The sequence below is a fragment of the Mastigoproctus giganteus genome, chromosome 5 (genome assembly GCF_048544385.1).
Source record: "Mastigoproctus giganteus isolate SK-2022 chromosome 5, ASM4854438v1, whole genome shotgun sequence".
NCBI lineage: Eukaryota > Metazoa > Arthropoda > Arachnida > Uropygi > Thelyphonidae > Mastigoproctus > Mastigoproctus giganteus.
Window position 1 is genome coordinate 64,814,380 of NC_143579.1, and position 17,527 is coordinate 64,831,906.

The following is a 17,527-nucleotide window of genomic DNA, read 5'->3' on the forward strand; positions in this document are numbered from 1 at the left end:
CCATCCTAACACAACCCATGTGTTTACTTGTACAGCAATGACTTCCAGCGGTCTCTGAAATATCCTGCATCTTGTTTTCCAGGCTGCTGCTTATTCCAATAGAAGCAGTCCAAGAATCACTTTCACTTCTGCCAGTGGCTACTGTTAATCTGTTAGTCCTTGTATCCCCCCAAGTTAGAAGTTTTCCGACCCACCTATCAGTGCCTCAATAGCATCAGCAAATATTCTTGCATCCTTTCTATTTAAGTGTATCCCATCACTGTAGAAGCAGTCTCTCCTGTTAACAAGTACAGATCAGGCTGAAAAAAATTTTACACCTTGAGCCTTGCACAATCTTTCCAAGGGCCGAATTGATCGACAAGGCTCTCATCATATACTCCCTCATATCGTGTCTGGGCAGAATTGCACAGACTTTCAAATTCAACCCTAATTCACGGCTTTTTTTCAACAGTGACCTGTACTTGTTAAGTAATTCTACTGGTCTCCTACTCTTAATATCATTAGTGCCAACGTGTACAAATATATATTCTTTTGTGCCCTTAAAAGATAATATCCACTCTACAACGTCATCAACTTTTGCCACTGGCAGACACACCCTGGTTCTGTTCCACCTATCCTTTTTACAAAGCATGTTCCCCGTTTTCCTGACAATAGAGTCACCAACAACTACTACTTCCTGTGGGACCAGCGCATTCTGCCTTGGGGGTTGCCGCTTTTTTGCGTGATGATCAAGTGCAAGCTCTGGCGTTGATGTGGGCAGCTGAGAGCTTGATGGGCCCTCAATTTAGATCCTTTGAGGGCATCCACTCTGTCTTCACGCTCTCATATAGGCCCATAACAATGCTGAGTTGTCGCCTGATTTCCTTACACTCCTTACATCGCGCACACCCAAAGACATCCCCCATGGCAATATCATGTCCTGTACCCGATTGCTCCGCAAACATCATGCAAGCAGTGCATTTTAAAAGGCTGTGATTCAGAGGGCAACTGCCCCCCCTCAATTCTCCCCTGTGGGGGGCAGTTGCCCTCTCAGGGTAGAACTCAGTCCTCCTCTGCCTTTGGCTTTGCTGCTCTGGTCTGAGTCATGATTTCAATTTAATTTCAATAAAATTTCAATTTCAGTACAAAATTATAACCCTAAACTTGTATCCCAACACAGTTATAACGCTATATATATTTTTTAGTATTGAGTATTATCTACGAGTTCCATTTATATAACTTCCGTATCAAGTTATGTATTAATCGTAATTATATGTATAACGACGTAATCTAAGTCGTTATATGTATTTAGTTAAAAAGTACAATTTAATTGACAATGAAGTTTAACAAGATTAATAGATTTTACTGATTAATTCACAATATTATATTATATACTTTACTATACTAAGCTTACGCTATCTAGTTCGGGATATAACGTTGTATCGTATAACAATGGCAGCAAGTTACGAACGGTAAATCTACGGACACTTAAGTATTAATTAACTTCCAAATCTCAATGTCTCATTTCAGAATAAACTAAGGATCCTGACTAGATCTATAAGCTACTTATAGAAAATAATTTGATGTAACAATTGGTCAATAAAGCGGCTAAATATGGCTAAAAAACTTCTCTTTCAGCGGAGCTGCAACCTGTAACACGTGGATTTGATACCCTTACCAATACTTTTATGCAATTACAAGGCCGAGTAAAGAATAAATACACCAGATTAATCAGAAAATCACAAAATAATGCTATACTACTAAATTTAAATCAAAAGTTTTAGAAAAACAATAATTTCAAATCAATAAATAAGGAAATCCACTTAGCGGCTTTGAACACTTCTGACTCCCACTAGCCTCGTCAGCAGCCTACTACTGACATCTACTACATATGAAGTATTACAATCTTGTTGATAGATAGTATAATTCTTTATGTTGGTAGAAATTTGAGACATTAGGTAGGTTTCTTGTAGACAGAAACCAGCTGGAGAGTAGCGGCTAATTAATACTTGAATATCATTAAGGTTGCTATGATAGGTAGATAGAGACAAGTGTCACTGTAATACTAATCATTATATGCACTGCAACAGCTTCAATGGAGGTTGGTAAAGGAATTTGCCTGCAAGGTATTCTTGAATCTAGGAGTATGGCTACCCCTCCATGAGCAGTATTTGTAACAGTTCTGTCTTTCCTAAAAACAGTATAATTTTTACCTGAGAGAGATACATGTGGTGTTAAATTTGTCTCTTGTAAACAGATGCTTGTAGGATGATAACAACTGATTAGCTTGTGGATAACAAATCTTACTGCAAATTCCTCTACAGTTCCATTGTATTATAAGATGCATTATTTGATTTCGTTGCATGAGGATGTTTCTGACTCTTTTTTATTCCAAGCTGTTTATGGAGATCAAGCTTCACTTTCTCTCACCTTGGAAAGTTTGGGCGTCCAGTATACATGTCATCTTCTGTGTGAAGGTCTAAGATAGGTTCATTTGGGTCTGCATTATTATCGGTATCCATGTTTATTAAAGTGTTAGTGTTTGCCTTCCTACTGGGAGCTGAGTCTATTTTTAATTTTGTAATGTCTGATGATCTATGAGATGCATCTGGTGGAACTGTGACTTGGGTGTTTCTGGCTCTGCCTACTATCTTTTGCTCCTCAGGAGTTGGTTTCATCGATGATGACAGTATAGGTCGGACCCAATATACAATCGAAATGGTTGTGGGAACTGATACTTCAGTTTGTGTTGCCATTGATTGATGTTTTTTCATGGCTGCTGCACATGTGTTTTTAGGTGCATTAAGCATAATTTGTTTTTTAGTCGCTTGGTATGAAACTTTTCGTTCTATCCAAATTTTTGGCACTTGTAGCATCTTATATGATTCAGAATATAACGTAATACTCGGCAGTTGAGATAGCCAGCTTTGACACTTGATGGTAAGATAGGCGATCCGAATGTCAGAATGATGTTGCGGGTGGGATTAAGATCTCCATCTTTCCTAATCATGATGCATTTGGCTTGAATCACTTTTTGATGTTTCAGTTCCTGGACCAGTTCTGCTTCTGTTACGTTCATCAGATCCCACTCTGAAATGACTCCCTTGGAGGTGTTTAATGTTGCATATGGGTGACCTGTACGGGTAGTTCTCCAAATGTTAGATTTAGCAGAGTCTCAGAATGTTTACGACTCGCTGTTTCAACCAATAGGTCTCCATATCTCAGTCTTCTCACCATTTTGGGAGAACCCACCACATTTTCTAAGCATTTCTGTATGAGAAATGGTGATAAAGTGCTCATAGATTTATCTGACAGAGAGTGTAAGATAAGGAATGATGGGCATTCCTGATGTTCTGGGTTCTTATGCATTCTTTTTGATTTTGTTGTGTCATGGTTAGATTCATGATCAGTATCGCTGACTATACTAGATGAGGGCCTGGGCTGCTCAAGTGCAGGATAATCGTCGTAATCCATGGTTAGCTCCTTTTTGACCTGAGGGTTAACTTTCCCTCCCAGGTTTCTGGCCCCACCACGGAGAGGCAGGAGCAGTGCTGCAAGGAGGCCAAGTGGATAGAAACATTAGATGATTAGCAAATAAAGAAATATATGTAATACAGAAGAAAGGCGAGTTCCCCTTTTTGTTCTTACTTGAGGCTTTTCAAGTGTAGTACTGGTTTATAAATGAACTGCTGATAGTAACTGATACAACTTAAAAACAACTTATCACTGAGAAAAATCACTGTTAATTTCGCAATAGGAACACTTGACCTCGAATTTGCTTGGCACCCGGGGCCATTAATGCAGTAATCAATTATGTGGACTCATCAACAAATCAAAAATTGCAGGGGATTATGAATACTTAAGAATTGTGAGGGAGATTCTAATTAAAGAACAGCAGCAGAAATCTGTTCAGACAAAACTTGACAGTTTCTTCAAAGCTGCATTATTACATTCAAAAACAAGTACTTCTGAGCATTCTATTAATGGATAATTGTATTGTCTTTTTACACTTTTTAAATAGTCTCTACAGTGATATTTCTTTATTTATTTTCATCAGCATACCTATATCATTAAATTTTCCATTTATTTGTGTTCTAAGTTTTTTTTGTCTTTCAGGACTATCTTTTGCTTCACTAATCTGGGTTATCGCTTAATCCAGATAACCAGTCCTCCCAATTAATCTGGATTAGGAAGGGATTACTGCACGTACATGAACACAGGAATGTAATAGTTATTCTGATTGTTACAGTCTTCTGTATGTTTTCTTATTGTGTCTCATTCTAGTATTTTTTTTTGTACTGTACTGACAAAAACCATCAGAAATGCCTAAATCCTTCCACCTCTCAATATATCTTGTATTCAGATATATAATGGTTTTCTACCTTTTCACAATCAATTGTACTACTGTCTTCACATTTGTTCTCATGTTTCATAATTTCATGCTACTACTGCTCTAAGGACAACAGATATATAGTTAAATGAATAGGGACATATTCTACATGCAAGAACATTTTATTCATTAGTATTTGTTTTAAATTTTTAGAATTAAGAAAAAGAATTTTAATCACAAAAAGTGTTATTCAATTTGCCATTTCTATTACAGATTTTTTTATTTAAAGTTTGAAATGACTTACCGAAAACTGAGATATAATTTCTGAGGCCACAGACAAAGTAGAGCAGCGTTCTTCAAGCTTATTAACTAATACACGATGTCTCTTTTCTAACAGTTCAAGATCACTCAATATATGGGTGGTATCCAATCCATGTCCTAACTTTGCAATAAAAGTCTTTGCAAAATCACGAACACTCTTCAGCTGTTTATTTAGGCCTGTTGATTCTGACAGCAGTGACTAAAAGATAAATTATAAAAAATATATTTGTGTTTTTCAAAAGCGTTTGCAATTGAAAATATTCATATACATGGATGACATGCTTTGGTTACTGTACTTTTGATTGTATTATTCATGTCTGCCACAAAGACCACTTATTATTATTATTATTATTTTTGGTTTTTAGGAGCATTAGCAACTAAGGCCATATTGCTCCGGGATATGCGGTGGTCATTCCCTGACCTTTCCGCAACCTCCATATTTGGTGGTGACGGGCTCGAACCCCGGTCTAATCAAGAAGCGTGTGCTACGCACTGCTGCTCCTTCCCACCTGGCTACGGAGGCGCCACCACAAAGACCACATGTACTAAGTAAGAAATGACCAGTGACTCAACTCACTATGAACTATATTTACTCAAGTAGTGTGTCCAAGTGATACCCCTCTAATGATTAGCACCATAACAATAACGGAATAAACTAAATGACAGATAACTGCAAAAGATTTTTTTTAAAGGAAAACCCCAAATATGGAAGGTATTAGAAACTACAGTACTCAGTACCGTGCATGGGTTAAAGGTTGAGAAGATAGAATATACTTGACATTAGACTTGAATTTCTATAGATTATGATTATCAACTAATACATGTGAAGGAAGGTTGTTCCACAAAATAGAAGTTGAATGGACAAATGAGGAAGAAGAACAAACGAGAGTCTGAAGTTAGAAAGCATATGGATGATTGTTGTTGGTGTAGGTGATTTATTAGGCGCATCGGCAACTATGGCCATAGTGCACCATACACATGGTAAGTGTTAATTTTATTTCCTGTCAGATAGAGATAATTGCAAAAAATAGTACCAGCAAATTAGTTTTTAACTAGTTAAAGGCGGTGGTATACATTAATCATTTTTTAAAAAGGTAAATTTGTTTGAGACATTTGCTTTACTGCCTAAAAGTGAAATAAGTGTAAGAGGGTCTTACACTTAATGTGTCAGCGTATCACATAGTATTCATTTTTCTGTTCGTTATAACAGTTAATCTGAAGTGTGTTTTATGATGGGGATGAGAAAGTTATTTTGTTAATTATTAGACAAAGAATTGCATTGAATTTTGTGTAAAGTTAGGCAAAAGTGGTTAGAATACGCTTGAGATGATTCCAGAAGGATATGGTATAGAAGCCTTGGGTAGAACAGCAGTATTTTAATGGTAGTGGACATCCATCAACCTCAGTAAACAATGAGGAAGCCGAAATGTTATTGAAAGAAAATAGACATTTATCGATTCGTGATCTGGCAGTTCAGCTGAATGTTGGGGTAGCAAGATGTCACGAATTTGTAAAGATGCACTTTAACATGTTACGTGGTTGCGCAAGATAGGTACCGCACGATCGTACCGCAGAACAAAAAGAATGCAGCATTGAACTTTGTCAAGACTTCACTGACTAGGTGGAAGAAGAGCCCAACTTTTTGAATAAAATAATCATGTGTGACAAGTCCTGGATTAAACATTTTGATTTGGAAACACCACGATTCACCGCCTCCAAAAATATATAGAGTTTTTGGTTCATCAAAAAAATTTATGTTGATTTTGTTTTTTGATGCCCGCAGAATAATACTGCAGCACTAGGTTCCTGAGAAACAAACTGTAAATAGAGAATGTTAAATGTTGTGAGTTCACCTCAAAGGAGCAATTCAAAAAAAAAAAGGAACTGCTTAATCAAAATAGTTTTTTCTTCAAGATAGCGCTAGGCCATATGTCCCACAACCAGCAATGCAAGCTTTAGTGAAAATTGATGAACAACCACTAGAACACCCTCCATACAGCCCACACCTCGCACCATGCGATTTCTGGGTTTTCCCGAGCATCAAAAAAGAGTCCAGAGGAAAAAAATTTAATACAAGCGAAGAAGTTAAATCTGCCACATCTGCTATCCTGCATCATCTTTCAGAAAATGGGCTGCAGCAAGTGTTTCAAAAGCTAGTGAACCGCTGTAAAAGGTGTATATAATGTGAAGGATGCTATTATGAAAAGGAAACCCATACCAACCACCCAGGAGACTCTGACTAAGAGCAATGATCTCAGTGCGCATATTTTTGGAACAGCCCTCATACTTGCTCACATGAGGAAGTATGTACGGAAGTAGAGGTCAGAAGCTTATGAAACTTTTAACAGTGAGAGAAATGATTTTATAATAACTGAGAGGAAAGTGGAGGAAAAATCATTGAAGTTGAACATAGAAAAGCACATGGAGTGGATTGGATCTAGCCAGTTATATTAAAGGAGGCAACAAAGGAAGTAAGCAAACCCTTAGCCATAATTATGAACGCTTCCAAGGACTCGGGGGAGGTCCCCACAAACTGGAGATGTGCAAATGTGTCTCCAATTTTCAAAGGGAGATCAATGGAGTGACACGAAATTACAGACCTGTTAGTTTCACTTCTGTTCCAGGGAAAATAACAGAGTTACTGATTAAAGAAGCACTGGAGGATCATCTAAACAAAACAACAGTTATAGTTCAGACAGCATGGGTTTGTTGTTTAGGGGTGGTCTTGTCTGACCAATTTGATTAGATAATATGATGTGGTCACAAAGGAACTGGGTGTAAAAAATAATTTTGATATCATATACAGTCAGTCCTTGTATAGCACAATAATTGTGTTCCTAGAAACCCTCGTGCAATATAAACAACAGGCCCTATGGGAAAAATAGGGTTAGGTGCCGACCACCCAAGATTGAACACACATTTGTAACCAAAACATTACCAAACATAATAAATTATCGTAATAAAATATGTAAGTATTTTATTATGCCTATTATGTAATAAAATATTGCTAATGCTTTTGCTTCTATCGTAAGCAAACTTGTTTTTTGTTTTATTTTCTATCCAAACAGATGACAGCCGTTCCATCTCTTCCAATTCTTTGTGTCTTAATCTAATGGATTTTAATTACACTTTGAGTTGTTCCTGCTATGAAAGTTGTTTTTATTTTCTCTGCATTCTTTGTAATTCTCGGCGTTGCCTCATTTAGGCCTGCAGCACATGCAATTTCAAATGGTCTTTCATTTCGCTCAAAGCATTTCACAATTTCATACATATTTTTTCTCTATCGACAGAGGCGGACTGGCCATATTCCTTACCGGGGAAACCCCGGTGGGCCGGAGGTCGGTGTGATTTTGGCCATAAACACTAGTATGAGGCCACTACAAATTTTCCCAGGTAAGAATTTTTGACCTAGTCTGCCTCTGTTTATCGATATTGCTTTTTTTTTTCTCTCTGGATCTGTAGTGTCTTCACCAGGATGCTTCCTTTTCACACCTTTTAAGTATTTTACTAATTTTTAAGGAATAAAGCACAATTACAAAATGAGGAGGCATGCTTGATACACATAAACAAAAGCTGCATGCGTGTAGCAACTGAATAAACAACACCATAAAGGCAGAGACACTATGAACACCTCACTAGCACACATTTTACTAAAGCACATTTCTGGGGGTTACTACCATAAAACAATTTCAGTTGCATTCCTACTAGTGGAATCTGTTATAAACTGGTAGTAAACTCGATCTAATTGCATTTGCGATAAAACCAATAGCTGAAATTGTGTGGGTTTTTACATTATTAGGGTGAAATGTGCTTCCCATTCACTGATATAAAAAACAAAAATACATTTTCAGAATCTTCTCTTCATTCCTATCAGTTCAGTTGGGGTGATTCTGAGTTCGACTGCCATTTCTTGTAAACATAAATGGTGAATCATGCATAAGCGAATTCGGTTCGTGTTATATACAATATTGTTCCCCTATTTATAAATCGTGTATGATCGAATTGTGTAGTGTAAACACGTGTTATACAAGGACTGACTGTACTTGGATATTAGGAAAGCTTTTGATATTGTTGCACATGGAAAACTACTGTACAAATTGGAGCAATACAGCATTAAGGGCAAATTGCTGCTATGGGTAAAGGGATCGTTAGGTAGGAGAAGGGAGAAAGAGTGGTAATCAATGGGCACTGCTCTTCATGGACAAATGTTATTAGTTGAGCCCAAGGGTTCGGTGTTGGGTGCATTGTTGTTTTCTGTATTAATCAATATTTATGAATGTATATCAGGGTTAATGTCCAAATTTGTGTCATTTTTGGTTAATGTCATTTTTGTTATGGGAGTTTCTGGCGCATGGGCTACTTAGGCCATATTGCACCTACCAAAGGTAGTGAAGTTATATGTGATAACTGCCCTGGGGGCAGTTAAAATCGATTACACATTTGAATTCGTTTTAGGTTCAAAAAGAATTCGGAAAGATTTGCATTGTTACATATTATGCGGCTGAGTGACAAAAGGTCTTGTAAATTTGACAAGGAGCTGAAAATAGACTGTCGGGCATTGTGACACAAACTACATTGAATGAGTATATGCTTTGCTGTCAGTGGTTGCAGGAAACCTTTCTGTTTCTGCCCGCATATACTGCGGGCAGAAACAGATGAGATTTCCTTTGAGCAGAAACAGATGAGTGAGGTGAGTATGGCCTATTCGGCTTCTGGCTAGGATTACTGCTTCTTTTCTATTTTTACGGAGGCTAGAATTCCATAATTGGTTCAGGTTTCAGCTGAAACAGCTTGTTCTGTGTTTGATTTCTCCACAGAAGTGACTATTGTTCCATCTACAGTTGGTATACGGGACTAGATCATTTGTTGAGGCCATATTGGAGGGATGTTTGCTGATGCTCATTAAGATGTATCAGCACATGTCTTATGAGTTTTAACAAAGGATTGTGGGTGTTTGTTTTTGAGAGCTGAGAGGACACTTTCAGAGTCCATATATATGATGCTTTTATTAATTGACAGGAGGGAAATATTTTCCAAGGCAAGCTTAATAGCATGAAGCTCATCAGTATAACTGCTGCATTCTGCAGGAAGTGTAAGTGAAACAGTTCTATTAGGGAAGACAGCAGCTGCACCCACTTTATTACCAGACTTTAAACCTTCAGTGTAGATCTTAGAAAAGAGCGAATAATTCTGTGTATGGACAAGAAGTAGGTGTTGGAAGTTGATATCTGATTTTTTTTTTTTTTTGGAAGTTGTTGGCGCATAGGCTTCTGTGGCCATAATGCACCTCCCAAGGTTTTTGCAGTACTTTGATCCAAGCCCGAGGCGGGAATCCAACCCACGACCTGTGGGTTGCCAGGCAAGCACTTTACCCACCCGGCTAGCCTGGTCGGCTTGATATCTGATATAGCACCTTTTCCCCACTGCTAAAAATAATCATCACAAGGTGTGAAGGTAATCCACAGAGGATTCGTATCTCTTAAGTCTCTGAGGACATTATGAAGTTGAATATTCCAGCATTCTGTTAGATTCTGGAATCTGAAAGCAGTAGGCCAAATCCTTCTTGGTTTGTTTGCATAGTGGATTATGTACTGAGAATCATGCAGTAGTGGCCAAATAGGATGTGTGTGTGTGTGTGTGGGTTGGCTTTTAATTTTACCTGAATAGTTCATCAATAACAACTTTCTTCTGATATTCAGTAGAGGTTCATGGGCCTCAACATATAGACTTTGAAGTGGAGATGTTCTTTATGCACTTAGGCAATCATATGCACTTTATGCAATCCTAAGAGCAGAGTGTTAGATGGGAGGATGACAGGCCAATGCACTCAGAGTCAAACAGGTGCTCCATAGTCCAGCCGAGATCAAATTAAGGACCTGTATTTGTTGTTGTTTGGTTTAGGGATTTATTAGGCACATCGGCAACTATGGCCATAGTGTGCCATACATATGGTAGAGATAATTGCAAAAAATAGTACCAGGAAGTTAGTTTTTAACTAGTTAAAGGAGGTGGTATACATTAATCTTTTTGAGAAAGGTAAAAATGCTTGAGACATTTGCTTTATTGCCTAAAATGAAATAAGTTTAAGAAGGTGTTCTGTTGTGGCTGTATTCCAAACAGATTTCAAACTTTATTCTTTTCTTTTTTGGCATCAGGACATGAATCATTCCACCAGATACTGGCATGTCTGTGAGGACCAACTCTGGTTTTGGGTATAGCAGAGACTGCAGCTGTTATCTATGTAGTAATGTGGTCAGTAACATCATCTATATGCTGGCTTTTAATGATTTGATCATCAAAGGAAGCTGCATCGGTGAACTTGTTCCAATCTGCTTTGTTAAATTTCCATTTTATGCGGCTGGCTATATGCGAGGTTCTGTGTGTTTGCAGTTTGCAAATAAACAGATAATGGTCACTGTTCAGTGGGTTATTTGAAACTAACCACTGAATGACTGGGAACATTTTTGTGGAACATATTGATAAATCTATAGCAGTAGATGTTCCAGAGGGAAAGTGAATATGAGTGTCAGCACTAGTGTTTAACGAGGTGAGATTCTGGTTGTAAATAATTGTTTCAATGATTTTTCCCCGTTAATCTATCTGGGGAGATCCCCACATAGGATGATGCCCACTGAAATCTCCAAGCAGAATGAAAGGAGATGGAAGCTGTTTTATAAGGTCCTCCAGTTCTTTCACAGTGAATTCTTTGTTTAGGGAAAGGTACACAGAGACTATGGTTAGGATAAAATTCAAAAGAATACACCCCGCTACAGCATTTAATGCGGTCTGCAGAGCGATCTGTTTTGTAGGAACTTTGTTGTTAACAAGTATGGCTACACCTCCTCATGTTGAGTTAGTATTGTTTCTATCTTGCTGATAGACACTAGTTTTTAATTACTGGAGTCACCTGGGGTTAGAATGGTTTCCTGCAGGCAGACGTTTATTGGACTGTACTGTTTGATTAGATCATAAATATCGAAATTGTTGCTTCGTAGACATTTTTGTTTGTTTGTTAGGAACATTAGCAACTAAGGCCATATTGCTCTGGGGATATGCGGTGGTCATTGCCTGACCTTTCCGCATCCTCCATATTTGGTGGGCACAGGCTCGAACCCTGATGTAATCAAGAAGCATGTGCTATACACTGCTGCTCCTGCCCACCTGGCTATGGAGGCACCATTCGTAGACCTTTTTTTAGAGGTGTATTCGTAGACGTGTATAAGGCCTTGTTGAGCACACTGAATTCTGATGGGATCCTTCCACTTGTTCAGATTACGAACCAAAGGGGGGCATAAATTCAAATTAACAAAGGACAGATGTAGAATAGATGTGCAGAAATTTGCCTTTAGCCAGTGGGTGGTTAATTGCTGGAACAAACTTCCATCTGCCGTTGTGGAAGTTGATAGGTTGAATAAATTTAAGGAGGAACTGGACAGGTATTTAGAGGGAATGGTGTGTTTTTTTTTTTTTTTTTTGGCTGATGCTACATGCACTTGCTTTCTTGCATCACATGCCACTACTACTCCTACTACTACTACCTCTACAGTTCCACTGAAAAATGTTTTGCATTATTTAGATTTAGCAGTTGTGTATGGTTCTGTCTGTTTTTTATATCCAGCCTGTTTGAATCGATCTAGTTTCAACCTTTCTTTTTTTGAAAAGGTTTTTTTTTTTTGGTTGTTTTTTTTTAGGAGCATTAGCAACTAAGGCCATATTGCTCCGAGAATATGCGGTGGTCATTCCTTTTGATCTTTTGATATATGAGTATTACTATTTTCACCCATAATTATATTATAACTTTTAATTATATTATAACTGAAGTAATACAGTAAAATCTCATAAGCTGCCATATAATTTCTATAAAAATGCAGAAAAAACAGACAGAGCTGGGATGAATTTTTGCAGATTTAACTTTATTAAAATTTATAGCTCAAAAGTTAAATTTAGAATTTATTTTTTTAGATATCCATTACACACACAATAAAAGCAGCTCTATAATATTTGTTTGGCTTATTTTTGCTTCTGTTGTGGGAAACTTTTGCAGAAATTCACTTTCCCAAAAAAACATATACAGAAACTGAAGGTAACAGATGTTTTGATTGCTAAACAAATGATTCCTTCGAATGTTTTAACTGTATTATAGTTTAAAAAAAGTTGTAATGGTCAATAAATGATACAGAAATGATACTGCCAAGCCACAAAGGACAGAACATTCCAGGAGTTATAACCAGTTTTATTTATAAAAACATTTAATTAAAAGTAAAAATTGATATGATTTTATAATATAAAATTAAAGCAATGAATGAGAAAAAGAAAGAAAATAACCTTCAATCGATCTAGAAGTTTTGGATCTCTGGCAGAGTCCCCTAAAGCATCATGAGAGGCTAGTTTGTCTTCAAGTCTTTGTATAGTAGACTGAAGGTCTCTAATCTTTTCTTGATATTCCACAAGCTGTTGCAAAATATCATCGAGGGTTTGACTTCTGGTTAAGATCTCTGGAGGAGGTTATAATAAAGTTAATAAAGTTATTAAGAAATACATATATATTTTCATTTTCACAAAATGTTTTACTTGCTTTTATTGTAATTCTTAGCAGTATTACAATAAAAGCAAGTAAAACATTGTATTGTAATTCTAAGCAGTATGCAACTAAAACTGATAGAAAATAAAACAATCTATTGTAAATTACTATATTATTTCATTTTGACAATAATCTAAAAAAAGGGAATTTAACTCAAATCTTTTCATTAAAGCTAGTTTAATTTCCCTAATTTATACTATAATGATGAAATATAAAATTGAAGTAAAATCTATTATTTTTATCATATTTATCTTCAAACATATTTTGACAGAGAGTATGGTACGAGATGTTTAAAAGTGATTTAAAAAAAGTGAAAGAATTTAATTGCAATCTCCAAAGGAATGTGCATATAACTTTGGTTTATCCACAAATTGTTACCATGAACTTCACCCACAAATTTTTAATTTGTTCATCCTATATTGAAATTAAATGATATTGGTGAAGTTATATTATGGTGGTTCATGTTTCAGTTGGACATACATAAACTGGTGATCATGAGAATGCCATAGAATAAATCTGATACTATCAAGTTGCCACATGCCAGAAATTACAATAGGAACACAAGCATTAAGCAGTTGAAGATAGTTAAGTTGATATATATATATATATATATATATATATATATATATATTTTTTTTTTTTTTTATGTAAACCCCAAACACGAGAGGTATTAAAACCTATAGTACTTAGTACCATAGTACTTAGTGCTTGGGTCGGAGGTCGAGAAGATGAAAGAAGATATTTGTTGACATTGGACGTGAACTTCTGTGGACTGTAATTTTGAGGAAACACGTATGAAGGAAGGTTGTTCCAGAAAACGGCAGTTGAATGAATAAATGAGGAAGATGAAAAGTTGGTTCTGTGAGTTTGAAGTTGGAGAGTAAATGGATGTTGGCTGGCGGCGGCAAGTGTTCGGACTGTTTTGAAAGAGAGAGCAGGAATTATAGAAGCCAATTCTGAAGAACAGTGCCCACGGAAATATCTGTAGAAGAGGCATGCAGCAGAAACAGTATGTCTATGAGACAGTGAGTGGAGAGACTCTGTTAGAGATGAATCATTAATTAACCTAATTGCCCTCTTCTGAATGGAATCAAGAAGCCTGAAAGAGGTTTTGGGGGCACCACCCCAGATGTGGGAACAGTATTCCATGGTAGGGCAGATTTGCGATTTGTACAAAGTGAACAGCTGTTTGGAAGAAAAGTAACGCTGTGAGCGAAAGAGAAAAACCAAGTTTTTCAGATGCAGAGGAAGCAATATTTGTAATGTGCTTGAGCCATGAGAGTTTAGAAGTCAGGTTAATCCCCAAAAGAGATATATCATTTTGCCTAGAAATCGAAGTGTCACCAAAGATAAGCATAGCAGCAGAAGAAACCTTTTTACGAGATAAGACAAGACTGAGTTTTATAAGGATTGAAATCAACTAAGTTTTCTTTTCCCCACTGGAGAATTACCTGGAGATCGGCATTTAAGGAATTGGTAGCAGATATTCGAGAAGTTGACACCGATTGAGCAGGGCAAGGTTTCTCAAAATAGAAAGTGGAATGCAATGTGCTATCATCAGCAAAACTATGAATAGGATTTCCAATCAATGGAAGAAGGTCATTAATATACAAGAGGAAAAGAGTGGGGGAAAGAACTGAACCTTGGGGTGACACCGACATTAGTGGAGAAGTTAGAACACAGAGAGCCATCTACATTCACCTTCAGTGAGTGATCAGAGAGAAAACTGGATAACCAATTACAAAAAATAGTTGGCAAATCATAAGACGGAAGCTTGTTTAGAAGACCTTTATGCCAAACACAATCGAAAGCCTTTGAGATGTCAAGAGCAACTGCTTGTGTTTCACCGAACTTTTCCATTGAATTAGTCCATAAATGGGTAACATAAGCCAGAATATCAGCAGTGGATCGACACGGACAGAATCCATACTGGCAATCATTGATCAGACGGAAGGTTTCTAGGTAGTTTAAGAGTTGGCGGTTAATTGATTTCTCCATTACTTTAGAAAGAGTAGAAGTAATTGCAATGGGATGATAATTGGATGGGAGGGATTTGTCACCATTTTTAGGAACTGGTTGGACATATGCTAATTTCCAAGCAGAAGAAAAAAACTTTTGGAATAAGAAAGTCAAAAAAGGCAGCAAAGAAAAGGAGTAAGTTCAGGAGCACAGGTTTTGAGAACCAGTGGAGAAATACCATCAGGACCAGGAGCTTTCTTTGCATCAAAATTTGTCAAAATCCTTCTGACATCCTTTTGATGGAAGACCACAGGAGGCATTGAATGGAGATTGTTGGGAATATTGGGAGGTATTTTACCAGAGGTGTTTTACCAAGGTCATTAATATGTGAGTTGGAAGAAAAATGGGATGCTAGCAGGTCATCTTTATCCTTGGCTGAAGTGACAACAGAACCACCATCTGGTTTGGACAGAGGTGGGAGCAGAGATGGGCAAAAGTTGCGACCAATAGCTTTGGCAAGAGACCAGAATGCTCGGCTACCATTAGGGCAAGAAGCAAGTTTTCTACTCTTAGCCTGTTCAAAATCTAGTTTGGACTGATTAATAACTGCTTTAAAATTGTTGCGAGCTTTGGTGTAGGCAGAAAATGAAACTGAAGAATTAGAAACAAGCCAATTACGATATGCAACATTCTTCTCTTGAACAGCCTTAGCACATTTATTGGAAAACCAAGGTTTAGATAAAGGACGAGATTTTAAAGTGGAGTGTGGGATAAAGGATTCCATTGCTGCAAGAATAATTTCACTGACACGATCTGAGCAAATGTTGACGTCAGAAGTTTTGAAACAGTAATCCAACCAAGGAAAAGAAAAGAAATCTCGCAGGTCTTCCCATTTTGCATTCTTGTAATGTCAAACAATACGAGGTTGGGAATAGCCATGAGATAATGGCTCCATTGGCGAAGAGACAATCACCAAGTTGTGATCTGAGATGCCTAAAGGACCACTCACTTCAACCATGTACTTAGAAGGGCTGTTTGTGAGAAAAAGATGAAGCGTGTTGACTGTATGGTTAGGATTGTCTGGTATTCTTGTTGGTAAATGAACAATCTGTGCCAGGTCATTTAAGACCCAAACCAACTTAAGTTTCAATTGTAGATACCATTATTAAAAAAAAAAAAAAAGGGGATAAAATGGCAAAACATAGGTTCACTCTCAAAGAAAATTCAGCCAGTATTTTTTTTTTTGTTGTTGGTTCTGTATAAAACAAATAAATTCTAGAATGCTAAAAAAAAAATTAACAACAAATGAATGCAAAGAAAAACTATATTATTATTATTGGCCCTAGCATGCAAGGAAGCCTGAGGCTTTTGCTGAACCAGCCAAATTTTTTTTCTGAATTACCCTGAGAGAGATAGTCAGAAGTAGAAGTGGATCTCCAAGAAAGAGAAGAATGATGATATCCAGCTCAGGACCTTGGGTGTGCCAAGCGCATACTCACTATATGTGAGCCCCTTTGCAAGTACAGTATACAGGAATATATTAGACAAAACAGCCCAAATGACAAAGGTAAGTCATCCCTGATTATAACTATGTGACAGACAAGTGAATGAAATGTCCTACCACTCTCTTTCAGGAAAGCCAATACATCAGGTTTCACTCTTTGCACAGGTAACTTGTTTAATTATCAGCTCCTTTCTTATACAAAACAAAAACAATTATCATAACCTTATTCATAATAACTGCACAATCATACACCAACCATTATTAAAAATATAGTGTTATGTTATATTAAAATAATGATGTAGATAAATGAAATAAATAGAATGATAAAATTCCACCGGATAAAACTGATAAAAAGGTAACTGTCTGCACAATAAAATATGAAATTTTAAACTGCAAAGAATAATTTACAATAAAACAATGTAGATAAAACACACAATGATAAAAGCGCTAAAACACCCTAGCTTTCAGAGGCATCCGCCTCCTTTTTCAACAGTAAGGTTTAACACGTATGGCACATCCTGAAATATCAGCAGGCTCACGGTTCTCAGCAGGTGGTTCTACAGGAGCATGGGCAGTATTCTTCTCATGTGCACTGATACCGGAAATGGCTCAGGAGAGTGCCAGGTGGAACTGCTCATCCCATCCAAGAACCACTGCCTCGAAGAGGGGATGAATGTGGATTTCCGCTGTCTCTATTAATTGTATTGCTCTCAGAGGAACAAATCCGCAAGCTCTCAAGCCATTTGCGGTTCCAAAATCTATGTGCCTGATCGATGATAACAGCTAAGTCTGGGGAGATTTGATGGTGCTCCTCCAAAAAATGTTCTGCCACAGCAGACTTCCCATAATCCAC

At 37.2% G+C, this 17,527-nt stretch overlaps 1 protein-coding gene across 7 annotated transcripts in view; it reads right to left on the bottom strand.

The window, feature by feature from the left end:
- Nucleotides 1-17,527, bottom strand: part of LOC150085455 (uncharacterized) — a 1,845,429-nt gene that overhangs the window by 807,389 nt on the left and 1,020,513 nt on the right. For all 7 annotated transcript variants that reach the window (XM_090374043.1, XM_090374041.1, XM_090374042.1 and 4 more), the window contains 2 exons: nucleotides 12,956-13,125; nucleotides 4,614-4,829 (listed from right to left, as the gene is read on the bottom strand). In XM_090374043.1, the coding sequence (XP_090230169.1) occupies nucleotides 4,614-4,829; nucleotides 12,956-13,125 (386 nt within the window). The remainder of the gene's footprint in view (nucleotides 1-4,613; nucleotides 4,830-12,955; nucleotides 13,126-17,527) is intronic.